The sequence below is a fragment of the Larimichthys crocea genome, chromosome XXIV (assembly GCF_000972845.2).
Source record: "Larimichthys crocea isolate SSNF chromosome XXIV, L_crocea_2.0, whole genome shotgun sequence".
In the NCBI taxonomy this organism is placed as follows: domain Eukaryota; kingdom Metazoa; phylum Chordata; class Actinopteri; family Sciaenidae; genus Larimichthys; species Larimichthys crocea.
In genome coordinates, this window is record NC_040034.1 from 8169906 (window position 1) to 8185343 (window position 15438).

Here is a 15438-nt window from a genome sequence, read left to right on the forward strand (position 1 = left end):
TCCTTATATTGTCACTTAATGTCTGTTATGCACCAGTTACACTAAGACAAATCCCTTGTAAGTGATTCAGATTCAGTAGCCTCGATAGACCAGAATGCAGTTCAGCGGAGCACCAGGAGTCACTTGTTCTAAACCAGAACATTTTGATCTTTTGCTCCATCACTCCACCTTCACATGCAGCTTAATTTAACATGTTCAGGCCTGTCCTCTGGAGTTGTACAAAGCTGTTCTGGGAAATGTAGGAAATGACTGTAGAATTTAATGAGAAAATCTCTGATGTGCGCTGAGCATTACTGTTGGATAATAAAATAACTGAGGATGAGGGGTGGGTTATATTCATGATTCATCAGACAGATTAGATTGTGTAGATTAGATGATGATTTAACCTGCAGTTGCAGGAATAGAAGTGCTGGCTTTCACAAAGCAAGGCCAAAGCTGTTTAAGAGAAACGTGTGCGTGCTGACTTTGCATTCCACAACAGCTTGTGGTTTTCCTCTTTGTACCTGACCAATTTGCCTCATTTGTCTGCCTGCTTATTTTGCATACCGTCAGCTGCTGTTCCCTCCGTGCTCCGTTCAGACCAGAGGATTGAACACACGTACACACACACACAGAGGGTGTACTGCTATGAAATCAAAACTTGCTGAGCTGGTTAAGCAAAAAAAAAAAAAAAAAACGTTAAAAGTGATTAATTTAGATGAGTTTTACACACCATCAGCAAAGCGTGCACACATACTGACACAGGTTCCAACATGGAGACGTCTTACAAACAGGTTGGTTTTTATTTTTATTGGAATACATATGGTTTGCTGTACAGTTGGCAGCTTCAAGAGACCTACATGCAGAGTGCGCCAGCCACAGTAAGGTTAAAACATGCACAATGTATTAAGTCTAAAACAGGGAGGAAAAAAAAAAAAAAAAAACAGCCTTCCCACACAGTCCACCTGGCATTGCTGACACACTGAGAAGCAGTAATAAATCATAAAAACCCTTTTGATCCAATTTCATTACACATAGTTGTTTGACACCTCTGTCTGTTAGTCTCCTTCTTCAGCACACAAAATGAACTTATAAACACTTAACAATAAAAATAAAAAAAAGACTGATTGTACAGGCCTGAAATTGTTGCATCTGTGCATGTATGTGTGTAAGAGAGATGAGATCCAGCTATATGTTGTTGTTTTTTTAAAATTCCTATTAGATTATTTTTGTGCGCTTATATATACACGTGTGTCTGGGGCCTGCACGCCTCTTTCTTTGGCAGCACTTACAAACATACAGCACAGAAGATGTACAAACCCTGAATTTATGAGCGAGGGAGAACAGAGTAGGAGAGTAGAGGCCCGGAGCGCTGAACAGTTCCCGATAAAGATGGGACGACACATGGTGAACCACTCAGCACCGCAGACCTGCTCAGCTCTGATAAAATGCGCATCGCTCTCATTCTTCAATGACTATGACACAGCCCTGGCCTTTCTCTCTCTCTTTCTCTCCCTCTCTGGTCTTTCTCTGATCCATGGTGTGCCATCATGTCTCCAGGTCGTGAGAAATGTCTTGCATTAAAACAACAAACACAAAACACAGGAAGAAGTACTCTCCAGGAGTGTAATAACAATGAGGAAGATACATTATCTTGCAAAAAAAAATATCATTCTTAAAATCAAGATGGACAAATACTTAATATATTTCAATAATAAGGCCCACTTTACAAAATTACAAGATTTTCCTTAAATAAAATCTATCCAATATAGCTTCCAAAATAAGACATCTTTTGTTTAACAAAGAAATAAAAACATACATATGCAGAAAACAAAAAGAAAAGAAAACCCTCAAATTGATTAGTTCCCCTTAATTTTCAGTATTTTAGAGACAGGGTGTCCGTCCGGGGAAATATTGGCACTGTCTCTATCTGTAAACTGGAAATACTGTGGAATGATTTTGGCACGTTAAAAGGCTGAGATGCAGGCGTAACGCGGTGCCATACCTTAAAAAAATTCCGTAACTGGTGAGATGATTTTTAAATACTCTAATTTGACTGGTGCAAAAAACACATAACATATTTGACTGCGGTACATTCAGCAAACAGCTACTGAAACAAGAGTAAAAGTACAATTCAGGGACACAAAGGAGGAAACTTTTTGACAAAGGGGACTAAGCGGGCATTAGTCGTTTGAGGTCTTAAAGTTAAGTGCTGGTTAAGTGCAGATTACAGCCTACGCCACGCAATGACACCATGACCCTGGCTTCACAATGGAGGCCTTTTTTAGGACAAGGGCCCTGCTTGCTGCCCAAGAGCCATTTCTGCCCTACCACTCCATTCTCCACTAAGTACATTCTAGTCTACTTTATAAAAAGGAAAAAACAATGACTTGTAAATAACGGATGTTTATACATACACCGGCCGAGCTTAAGAGGATTTCTGGTAACTCTTTCGTTGGTATTTGAGCAGGAAAGCGGAAGCTGCCTCACCACCTCTCGTCCTTGTAGGAATTTTCACAGCCATTAAATATTCTGCTATAATTCTCCGATTCAACAAATGTTCTGCAGAACTGCCATCATTCAGGGAGAGGAAGAGGAAGCACCAAAAGTATGAAAGAGGCCCCCAGCTGTTTCTTTATAGTGCCACAAAAGCCATTGATTCTTGAAACCTGTAAAGTCTTCACTTGACTCCCTGGTGAACAGTCAGTACATTCCACCATGTCAACACTACACAGGCTCTCGCCACTGGAAGCGATGGATAAGACCTATAACGTGAGTAGAGGGCATGTAGCCCAGAACACATTTAGATAGACGCCTCAACTGACCTTCATCCTGGCACAACAGCTTAGCGAGTCCAGCTAGGTTTCAATGGACGGAGTGGACGTACAGTCAGATGTTAGCGTACTTTGGGGCCTTGTAAGGAAGAAAGACAACATGCATAGCGGAGGATACAGTTTCAACTTTGCCCTTTAAGAAGGCCTGCTTTCTTTGAAGACGGTCTCCAGGAGGGAAACCCTCCAACGCGTCATAAAACCTACAATTTCCGACAGCTGGCTCTTCCTGGGACCCCCCTGACTCAAATACACACCTCAGGGTGAGAGAAGTGAAGTGAAAGAGACAAATGAATGATAGAGGTTGCACAGTGTAGTCGTAGTGAGGACGGGTAAAACCATATATATTGGGCGGAGGGAAAAAAAAAGTGACAGTACACCTTTATGGCAGCAGTAAGGCAGGATAAGGGTTGAGGAGAGTTCTTGCATCACCAAGCAGCTATATACAGTGATCCAGACCAACTGTGATGTCAACCTCGACTATTAAAAAACAAACTCTGGCCCCGCATGCCAAAACTGACAAACACACGTGCACATTTGTCATTCAGCACCTTCTTACTCCGGGATCTGCAGCGGCTTACAACACTCCAGTTCACATGTTCAGCTTTAAAAAACGTGAGCCCTCACTGACATATTAATAACAACACACACTGATGGACGACCACACCATGTTTATCTCTGGCAGCATGAGTACAGGCAGAACCGGACATTCGATACCCCCCGTCTGTTTTAATTATCCCTAAAGTGGACATCGCTGCCAAGCTGTCCGTCTTCCTCCCTCCCGTATTTAGAAGCCCTGAGTCAAGACGTAAAGACAGGATTAGATGCAGCCCTGACCTCTGACCTTCCAGCTACCCAGGGAGCTGCCCATCACTATCTGGTGACAGGCCTCTGGCCTTCAATAAAACAACAACTCTCTGAACCAACAACACATATCACTCCTGTTTAGGACTTGGCTTTCCCTTTAGGAAATGAGATTCCAAGGGAGATGCAAAGAAACAGAGGAAGAGGGAGGAAGAGAGGAAAGGGGGAGGGAGGGACTTCTCTAAAATACTAAAAGGAAAATTGGAATCGGTTGAAAAGATGATAGATTGTGGAAGAGATGGCATTCCCTCTTGGTAAATGAGAAGAGTGGTACTAGAAACAATGACAGAGAAAGTACAGAAAGGGCTATATCATCATCAACTTTTGGCTTGTGTACTAAGAGCTCCGGACAGTATGTCTGATCTGTTTTTGCTCTGTCATAAAGGCAGCAGCGGCCATGAAGAGGCCACATGGCAATCCTTTCCGAGGCTGCGTTGCACCCTGCGAATCTGACAGACAAATCCAAACGACATAGCTTTTTGGGCGGTGCGGTCTATATTCTTTAAAAGGCTACTTTGAAGTTAGGTTAGGTTAAAAAAAATAGCTTTTTTCTCAGGGAACCTCTTTTACGCTTAAACCAAAATACATTTACGACGTTCCATACAGCGATCCTCTGAATGTAAAAAATATAAAGTCGAAAAAAGAACCTCGCAATTTGTATTGCATTTCTGCAAGTATAAGAATATGGTGCAAGTCGGAATTTGTTGCGACAATCTACCTCTCTTACCCTATCTCAAGGCACAGATAAACATACTGTAGATTTATAACAAAGGGTTTATGGAAATTAACTTACAGTAAGAGAAAATGTAAAATAAAACATTTTAGGTTGGACTTATCACCTCCGATCTGCATGTACATGATGACTGACATAGTTACAGACGTTGCATGGGGACGGGCGGGGAGTTTATTGATTGCATATAATCTCCTGCTTGCATAAACAGTAAAGTGACAAAGCGGCGACAGATTGGACTCCTGCCTGCCACCAGGCAGACCTCTTCACAATAAAAGAAACTGTGCATGGAGACAAATAAATATTATGATTAGATGGCGGCTGATAGAATACAGGAGAACTGAGAAAAATACTCAGACCCACCAGGGTCTGACTCAACACAGCATTGAAATCCATAACAGCAGAGGAACCAGATGGAGACCAGGCTTTAAAAGTTTTTTCCGACATCCCATGTGTCCCAAGTTATCACAGTTATGGTTACATGATCTTGTCAGATAGACAAAGAACACAGTTGTGTTGGGATTGGTGCATCAAGCCATCAAGCAATTGGTCATTCTCAGCTGCATTCAATAGCAACATTCATATATTTTGTTGTGGGATCAACGCTTACATCGCCTGTTGTACTGCAATGAATCTTACATCCATCAGGAGCCTGTCTGAGGACTCATTACAGAAAGGTTTGACAATGTCAGTGAGGTTTCTGTCATAGATATGCACCATTCACCTAAATGAAAACAACTTATTTTATTACTGGCCACTACTAAAAGTCGGTTTCTGTGGCACCCCTCCCCCCCATCGCTGCAGTGGCCCCCGCCAATGAGAGATTGCTCCAACATACCAACGACAAGTTGATATTCTGTGATTTAACAAAATAATACACCTCGATAGAAATAAGAAATGGAGATAAGCTGGGACGATTCGCACGGCGAACCCAGTCACACACACACACACAAGTTGGACTATCAGTTCCTTGTGGTTAGAAGTCTTGTGTCTTCCTATGACTGGCTGGCATGTACACAGTATTTACAGCAGCACAGAAAATATGTCCGCCTTGCCAGGTCAGGTTTGCTGGTAATCCAAAGTCCAACGTTCAGTTAAAACAGAAACTCCATTTTGCTATGGCTCTCTGAAAATACATGAATGAGAACAATTGCAACAGCTGTAAGACAAAGCACCATGGAAACTGTAGCATGGTTTGAGGTTATAAACAATGCCCCCCCGCGCCCACCCCAATAATTTTTCTTCTACATGTGCATTGCATTTCATTGCGTGCAAACTACGATTTTTTTTTTGTCTTGATATGGTTGAGCAGAAAAAGGAAAGGATAATGCAGAACAGGAAGCGAATTACAAAGAGTCAAAATAAGTGATGAAAATGGCAAAAAAGGCTTAAATAGGGTCTCGGTGTGTCAGAAATAATCTGTGTTTGTGTGCGCCTTTAATGTACCAAACCAGCAATCCTTTGAACAGAGTGCATGCTGAGTCACAATCTTTCAAGTGCTCTTCAGTTATTACTTAGAAACATGCAAATGTTTGGTCAACATCGAAGGCGCCAAATTGAATCCAGTTTGAGGCTGCATGCCAGAAAGTGGTGACACGGGTTAAAACTGAACCAAAAGATTTAAATGTGCATATGTTTTCTCGTTGTTTCTATGGTTCTGCCTACAAACTGTATGTGTGAGAGTATCAGAAAAACAGCACACAGTAAACTAAAGTGAATATCATGGTACGAGTCAGCACAGATGGTAATTCGCTTCCTGTTTTTGGTCACATTTAAAGTAAAGATCCTTTAGTTTGTGAAGAATTCTGCATGAAGATCCGGCCCTGTGAGGTGAAGATGCATCTTAAACATTGAACTGCTGTTGACTGAAGCTGGGGGGTTTTCTTTTTTCAGTGATGAAGAACGGTTGAAATTCTGATGCAGAAGCGACACATCCGGCTCCATTGAGGTCACTGTAATGGTCTTCCGAGAAAGGCATTCTCAGCGTTTGAGTCCTTCTTCCTCTAACTCTCTTTAAAACCTTCTCTGGCACGCAGGAAAATCTCCAGCCGTCCCCAGCATGCCAACCTCTTCCTTGTCAAGTTTCGGGATTACACTATAATACATCCAACACAAGAAGCAGAAGAGGATACTTGGGCTGGTGAGGCGTCGTCCAAAACACTGTACAGGCACTGTCTTTCCATTTATGCCTCTTTAGGGACAGAGAAAGTTCCGGATAGGAAGAGCCATTCACGTCTCAGCATACACTCAGGGTTAGAGTAAGGATGTCTGTGGTTTGTTGTTCTATACTGCTCGTTTTCTTTTTTGCTTCCTATAAAAGCTGTAGATGTTGACTTTTTTGAGATGCTGGTAATGGTGTAGCCACTAGTTGATGGGAAACTGATGTTTGGCCCTCCTTGTGCCATTGAGAGATTAATAGAGTGCTGTTAAGAAAAAAAAATGGAGAGACAGATCTTAATCATTCATATTTTAATGCAACTATTCATTTTTTTAGAAACATGATTGGTCTGTAATTTTTTAGAATGACTGCCAGAAAGAACAAGGTAATTTGGTACTAATTATAGGGAAAATTGTTGTTCAATTGGTAGACTTCCAATTAAATTATAACAATTAATTTACAGTAAAATCTTTTAAGGTCACAGCTGAACATAAGTCAAGATGTATGAAGAATACATTTTCAGACAATAAACTTACGATTAAGGAGCATTTATTTGGGTTTAAATAGAGAGAAAACAAAATTAAATCACAAGTATCTGCTGAAGAATCAGGACTATATTTGGAAATTACAAACAACAAAGGATTGCTATAGCTACACTACAGTTCACCTGGAACTGCCTCAGCATGCAGTGAAAGCTACTCTCTACTTATTAAACTGCTGCCATGATGATGGATGTACTAAACACAGTGTTGTAAAATGTTCTACAGCAGGGTCAGGTCATCTTACTACTGTGAATTTGATTTGAAACCCCCTTAAGAGATGTGACATCATTGCAACAGGGGTAATTAACACTAGTTTCCTTTAATTAATGAGTTTCATGAGTCAGAAGAAAAGAAGATATAACATCCTGTCCTCTCCTACCTGTCCTTTTTCTGTAGGAGTCCTGTTCAGACCCAAATGGTCTAATGATGTTCAGACTGACGTTGGCTCCACAGTCTGCTCCCCGCTCCACTCCTCCCTTCAGCTCTGGCCCCTGACCCTTGACCCCGACTGGACCACAGGTCCCCTCTGGAGGAGGCCCCTCCTATCTTGGATGCCCGGTCATAAGAGCTCCCCAGTTGGTGAGAGTCACTGCTGGGTAGCTGCCGCCTCCAGGAGGCTGGGCTGTGGCTCGGGTTTGGACTGGGCTCCACACCATCAGCAGCCTGGAAAGGTTAGAAAATTAGATAAAGATAAATTCTTGCTCATAGACTGTACTGGCAGCTGCAACATGTCCTTCTTTAATAAGTGGATTGGTTTGACATTGGCTTGGATAAAAACACAAACATTACAACAGAGTTCGGTACATTCAATCCCATATTCCGGATTTGTGTATAGGAGCTCTGGGCATTTTGTTTGGTCTTTTGTATTATGTGGGCATTAAATACATGCTGTTTATGTTAACTGGTGTGTGACAAGGAAAGTCTGCCATGTGGACTTATGCCAGGGGAAAAATCCCCAACCAAAAACCCCAAACATACCCCAAGCTGAGAGATTTATAATTTGGTGGGCTGACTAGAAAACAAACCCCAAGTTACTAGTCTGTGGTGGCTACAACGGCACGTCCCCTCTCATAACCTCAGTAACCCTGCTCTAAGAAAGCGAGAGTTAGATGACGATGCAGTTCCTAAAGCACACAGAAACAGCACCCCGCTCCTGTAATTTCAGCTTTAAAAAAGCACCATAATTAGTGACATTTGGTGGGCTGGAGTTGGCTTCTGATGCAGTTTTAGAATGCATTCTCGCTAATTGGCTTTAATGGAGCCCTGCTGGACTGCCTTTCTCAGTCTCCAGGGGTAACAGACAGGAAATCAGTCACCAGCGAACCATGCCAAGTAGGCGTGTTCAATGTGGTCACTTCCTGCTCCAGTCATCGAGGGGAGGAAACGGCAGTGTGGCATATTCTCCTTCTATGGTAAGCCACTGCTGTAAGAACGGGGGCTTTCGCAAGGTTTCCATGTATTGCACTTCCAGTGTTCTTCCTACACTCAACAGGAGGCTTGTACATTGTTAAACACATTGCAGTGGAATTAACATAACAAAAGTTATCAAAAATAACACATGGCATTGAATATTTGGCATGTGTTAACCAAAAGTTAAAAGAAAAAGTTTGAAAATGACAATATGTGTGATGTGCTACACGGCTTTTAAAAGATATGTGGCTTCAGTCAAAGGAAGATTAGTAACTTCTGTATGTGCCAATGCAGAGTTTTTTTTCCCCCCGTGTGGCTGAAAGTTAATTTAAGAAAATATTTAGGCGAGAGGAACATCAGCCTGTAATAAATGCTGTTAAGTAAGCTGATGTGCCACAGCAGAGGAAATCTACTGGGAACAGCAAGTGCTGCTCTCATCACAGACCTGCTCCTGCAGATCACATCAGAATGCCTTCAGCTTGGAAAACCCACATTTATAGGCTGTTATAATCAGAAACACTAAATCATGTCAGCAAGGCAGCACAGCATGATGATTTGACATCATAAAAAAAAAACGAGGGGCTAGAAAAAGAACAGTGCTGTTAGGTACATATCTACCTCGCACCAACTTGTACATGTCAAATAAACAGGATTGGTATGTTCTGTGATATTTAAAAGGAATAGTTTCAACATTTTGGGAAATACACTACATTTGCTTTCTTGCTTAGAATTTGATAAGAAGACCAATACCACTCTCTTTCACTATTTGTACACTAAATATGCAGTTGGAGCCAGTACCTCTAAAGCTCACAAGCCAATGTTTAAAACAGCCAGCCTTAATGCCAAGCTAAGCTAACCAACTGCAGCTTCATACTTACGCACAGACATGAGAATCTTCTCATCTAACTCCCTGCAAGAAATCGAATAAGCGTGTTATTATTATTACAATTCCTAAAAGGGCGTTTTAGGCTTTATGAGTAGATACTTACAAATCCTTCATTCAGCTCGGGCTCTCTGGAGTTTTATGAGTGAAAAAAAAAGGTTCTCTGTTTTAGAATGATCAATTCAGTTTCCAAGAGTTCACTTTGAAAACCAAACAGACGCTGTGAGAAGACTCTACTCTCTAATACCATATGAAGGCCAGCAGATTCAAGAAATAACACAAGTAGCGTGTCAGAGCATCTGGAGAACAAATTATACCCCTGCTTTAAATCTGTCTGCCCTTGGTCTCTCGCCCAATTTAAAGGAATGGTGGTGTCTTGCCAATCCAAACTCTTAAATCACCTATAAAGCAAGACAATACTCTCAACACTGCAGGTGAAATGTTTCGGAAAAGGTACAATTTGTGTTTCATTTGCCCAGATGATGATCTGTTTATTGGTTATGATTTATAAAAGTCATTCTTTTATTGCTTTTCACGGGTCATTCGTACGGTGTCTGTTGTCTGATGTTCTACTACTGAAGACATCCCACATTTCGAGTTCAGCTGCTGCACAGACTGTTATTCCACAGGGCTTTTTCTTTACGGGTCACATCAGGCGAACGATGAACTGCAGAGCAGCTCTAATCCCACACTGTACCTTACTGCCACTGGTTTTTAACTCAACAAAGGATGTTTTGGTATCTCGCTCATCTGCCATATCGGCTGCGCTGTCCTCAGCCAAACATAAGTTCACGACTCATTCATGTACAAGCTGTGGTTTCCTACTGCTACAGCAGGGAGGAATTACTACAATGCTGTTCTATTCTGTACTATGAGGTGTGGAGTGACTGCTACAGAAAGCAAGCGCTCTCTGCTGCTTTCACACTGACCATTTTTAATTATCCTTACCCAAAGGCAGGTGGGTTTGATGTGGGAATTCATTAGTTTAAGTAATATAGTATTAGACTAATTCAAATGAGAGAAATTCAAATTTTGAATTGAAAACAATGGCACTAGAGAAAAAAAAATGACGGGATCGGGTATTAAAATTCATTCTGTGGGGACATTTCAGTCAAAACCAACAATGTGAGCCTTGTGGTGGCACTAAAGGTCACCAAATGACTCAACAAAGTCATTAGAACATATTCTCTCGTAACTCTTTTACAGGACTTTGTCCAAACACATCCAGTGAAATTTCAGTGGATAAACGAAAAAATTCACCTGCTCATGGGATTAAAAGGAAAGTCAGGGGATCACTAAAATAATTTGAATTCATGCTCCGGGTGCCACAGGTATTTCTCTGTACCAAGTTTAATGGCAAGTCATCCATTGGTTGTTGAGAAATTTCACTGAAGAAGAAAATTTTAATAAGCATAATCCTCTCTACACCATGAATGTCTGAACAAAATGTTAAAATGTTGCTCAGATATTTAATTCTGGATCAAAGTGGTGGAACGACACACTGCTAAAATCACATACAATAAAGGTTACACTGCATTTATATCATGGATTAGTATGATATGACCATGACCTTTCACGAGATGAAAGGATGTCACTCCCTGTCCCACAGAGGTTTGAATAAATGACATCCAAATAATTAATGCATGAGGTTCAAAAAAAGAAAGCTAATCAATAAGCTATCAGTTTGCCAGATCACTTCAGGGTACTTAAAGGAATTGGGAGTGTTGTCTCCTTCTTAATGACTATTGATTGAGTGCCTTACTGGTCAGTAAGCTGATTTTCAGTCTGCTCTGCTCTGCACTTATTACTGGGAAGCCTTGGATGTGGAAAAAAAGGAAAATTAAAAATTAAAGCCATGTAGGCAGGAAATTTTCATCTCTAGCCAAAACACACATTTTTCAAGCAATCTTATTATGTTCAAAGGGAATTTAGGAGGAGTAAATGTCTAAAACAATAACATCATATCATACTATGAACAGCTGCTATTTATATGTAGACTGCAACTTTTAAGAGGTCAAGCTTTTGCCAAAGATAGAGAACTGATACCAAGTGGAAGAAAGATCAATGGCACATTTATTTAATGGTGGCTAGCTACATTCCTCTTCAGTCCATCAACCCATGTGCCTCCATCTACAAACTTGTAATAATACAAACCTCTTCTATCAACCTTTGACATTGCAATCACAAACTAATCCCAACCTCCCGCTGTCCTAACTACAGCTGCATTTATCCAAACCTCTTGGGAATGGATGCTGTTCAGACCACTGAAATGTTCTAAAATCCAAACCAAAGATGATCGGCTGTGCTCCAAGACATGCTTCAAAGCCCAATTATGAATTCAAGTAGGTTTTTTTTTTTTGCACTGTAGCAATTTCTGTTCATAATTGCTATCCAAATGGAGTGACCAGTTCATGCATCAAATATCAGGATGAACAACGTTTTACCACACCGCAGAGTCAACCAAGTGGGTTTGGGAAATTCCCATTACTGACAAAAACAAAACAAAACTGAAAGGGTGACAACAAGAAAGGCATCCCATCAGGTCACTGGTGATTTACCACATCACAGACACATCCAATTGCTTATTTCCAGGACTCTTCGGTAACCAGGCCATCAAGATTGAACGATGTGGGGTCAGAAAGAGGCGAGCAGCGGACTTATGAACTGAACTGAGAATAAGTGGTTGCCGTCAGAAAACACAGAGTTGGGGTCAAGGCCATGTGGCAAAACTGATGTAGGCACTGACCCTGACAGAGCTCTTCAAATTCATGACTTGAAACCATTTTGTTCATGTCACGCTTGGATGACAAATTAAATAGGGGGGTGACAAGAGAGGAAGGGAAGGGAGGAGTCATGGACAAAAGAACGATGGCTGTCCACTAATGCTCTTTCTACCAGTCCATATTGGTGCTAAAGAGAGGGCGTCAAGGCTCGAGGCTCAGTGTTAGACAAACAGAAGCCCATTGAGGCTAATGAGAGGGAGGGACCCTGAAGGCAGTTAAAGCTCTAAGGCCATTTGCTGTGTTTCTATGCAATGGCGCATCTAGCTGGAGATAAGAAACCAGCTGAAGGTTTTGAGATCTTTCCTCATTGTCTTTGCTGACTGGAGCATGCTTTTGTGTGTTGGTTTGACACTACTGTGTGTTGGTGTGATACCCTGACTGATTACCACAACAATTTCGAACACAGGAGAAAAGAAGTGTGAAGAACAACTTGACCAGTGATGATGCAGCCAATGAGCCAGTACAGGCTGTGCAACTCAATATTGTCAATTTGATACTAATGCTAAAACGATACCTGAGTTTTTATACTGATACCAATATTATACTTTTCTCAATACTTTACTTAACAAAAGGAGCCAAAGCTCTAAAATATCAAATTTGGTCAAAAACAAATGACTACATTAACTTTGCTTAAATAAATCAAACTTGACAAAATACTGATTTAAATCAAGAACTGTTTCACTACTCTACATGTTTTCTGGCCCATTAGTCTATACCAAAAAAGAGTTGATGCCCAGCCTTCGTAAAAGCTCCCAGTGGAAGAGACCTTGTGAATCTAAAAACTGTCCATGACAATAACACCATTGCACAACTTTGGTGCAGAGCACCACCATGATCCGGTAGCCTCCTGAAGTCCTGGTCCTGACCTACAATACACTAAATCAATGCACTAAAAGACCCTTAAATCATGACTTGAGTATAACAGCTAAAAAGCAACAACACTGTGGAATCTATCCGCTGCTACTACTGGATCTGCTCAAGCATAGTGGAGCTAAACAAATACTGAAGAAATCTCTCTAGAATTATCTTTGACAGCTGATATTTGTCTGCTGTACGAACACAAGACAAAAACAATTTAACTCCAGATGACTTTAACTTTTTGCCCCGAGATCGCAAACGTGACCAGAGATGATGGATGAGACAGCAGACACTTAGCATGTGTGTGTCTGTCTCCTTGGCAACATTCAGTTTATTTATAGGGGAAAACACAGATCTTACCCAAAGGACTCTACTCCAGCGTAGTTTGTCAAACTGACAGACTGACATGTTATTGTAGCCATGGAGCCCACTCTGTAAGCAGTACTACAACCATTGACAATATATTATATACTAATGGACAAGTTAATACTGTAGACCATTAGTAGTTTTCACCCCATATTTCTGATGACTTGTATAACCTTTCACACTCTATTAATTAAGTTGCTAATGCATAGGCATACATACATAAAAATATTATAGCTCTTTGTACTGAAATTTGTTTGTTAAAACATATCAGACTTGGGCTTGGCAAAAGTTTTGCTTTACCAGATGTGAAAAGAAAACCTCAAAATAACTAAGTGTAGATAATAACTTCAAATTAAGGCAGCAAATAATGAGTGACAGAGGCGTATGTGCAAAAAGAAGCCTGTCTGTGGATTACAAACAGATTATGTGTGGAGGTGAGTATTTGAACAGTTATCTTCAGTAATGTTTGTGTAGAATACCAATGCAGCCTGGCAGGGGCAGAGAGTGTAATGTGGTGGCACATTTAAATAGAAGAAAGCTATTTTCTTCTCCTTGAGGTTTCCTAACCTTCTTTTCCCCCTGTTGAGGTCTTTTTCATTTCCATCCTCCCTTTTTTTTTGTCCCACCCTTTTCTCTTTGTGCTTACTGGGGCAGCAGGAGTGGGGCATAGAGAAGTGCTGTGCTAAGCTTGAAGTTGCAGAGCCTGGCGTCAGGGAAAAATACAAGCTGAGCTCTCATGCAAAGTGGACACACCAGGAGCTCAACCCTGCGGTTGTACTTTCTGGACTTTTATCTTTGAGACAAAACTATTTGCAGAGTGGTGCGATAATACTTTCACCTGTATAGCAATGCAGAGCAATTTAAAAGCCACATTCTGCAGTAAAAGCTCAGGCTTTTTTTTATGCCAGAAATGTTTGAGCCTACCGCCTCAAGCTAGACCTCATACTAATGGAGACAAAAGACCATGTAATAATGATGAAGACTACTGCAGGAAGAAAACTTCTTTCTCTGAGCTTCTGTTGACACCAAGTTGTCTTTACACATTGTCAAAACACAATAAATACACCTGCATCATTTGAAAAGAACACTTATGAAAGTCTTATGAGACTAGCAAGTTGGTTGTCCTACCTGTGGTTGCTGTGTGTATGATCGGCCCCAGGACTGAGAGGTAACAGGTGCGTGGGGTAGGACCCTTCCCAGACCTCCTGCCTCCATTGTGGGAGACTGTGAGCATTTGCCTTTGCGTATCCCTGGTTCCTCGACTTCTCTAGTGTTAGTAACCACGCTGTTGATCCTACGCATGTATACCTGGGACAAGAAGTGACAAAAAGAGCTATGTCATTCAGCTATGATGTTGTTCAATCCTATCCTACAATTTATTCATTCTCAACTCAAGATTTTGTGTCATTCACTTATTTATTATCTCACCTCTGCAGGGGATGGCTTGGCTCCCTTCTGGGCCTCAGCATTCCCACCAGCTCCTGTTCCACTGTTTATCGTTTCTTCTGTATCAAAGGTAGTTGCCCTGTAAGCCCTCCATGTTGTTGCCACTTCTGTTTCATCCTCTGATCCACCATCAGCCATCGTCTTTGTACCTCCTCTTCCCTGGCTTGGCTCATCCACAGACCCAGTGCCCCGGTTCTTCCAGGTACTTCTCACAGTAACATTCTTCATGTCTGGTAAACTATCTTCTTGGGAGTGTTGGCTTTGTCTTTGGCGTCTCCAGCTGGTGACCGTGGTGGTGCTACTGCTGCTGCTGCTTTCGAAGCCTGACTCTGTGTCGTTCAAGTCTGCTGAGATGGTGTCCGGGGACTGGAGGCTGAAGTTGCTGCGTTGGCAGCACAGGTGGCTGGTGGTGGTGTTGTGGAGTTTGGACCTTGATGAGGAATCATTGTGGTTGTCTACCCCACAGTCTTGGTCCTGGCATGGCCGCAAGGTGATCTCACTCTTGGGAATGGAGATCTCATACGGGACGGAGATGCTGCCATGGTGCTCACTGCTGGGGCCTGGAAAGAAAGATTTCAGAATTCAGTA

The 15438-nt window shown here is 41.6% G+C and overlaps 1 protein-coding gene across 3 annotated transcripts in view; it reads right to left on the reverse strand.

The window, feature by feature from the left end:
* Nucleotides 1-763: 763 nt before the first annotated feature.
* The window catches only part of luzp1 (leucine zipper protein 1), a 47628-nt gene continuing 32953 nt past the window's right edge, over nucleotides 764-15438 (reverse strand). For all 3 annotated transcript variants that reach the window (XM_027274506.1, XM_027274508.1, XM_027274507.1), the window contains 4 exons: nucleotides 14833-15410; nucleotides 14533-14712; nucleotides 7484-7767; nucleotides 764-6827 (listed from right to left, as the gene is read on the reverse strand). In XM_027274506.1, the coding sequence (XP_027130307.1) occupies nucleotides 7525-7767; nucleotides 14533-14712; nucleotides 14833-15410 (1001 nt within the window). In that variant the 3' untranslated portion in view covers nucleotides 764-6827; nucleotides 7484-7524. The remainder of the gene's footprint in view (nucleotides 6828-7483; nucleotides 7768-14532; nucleotides 14713-14832; nucleotides 15411-15438) is intronic.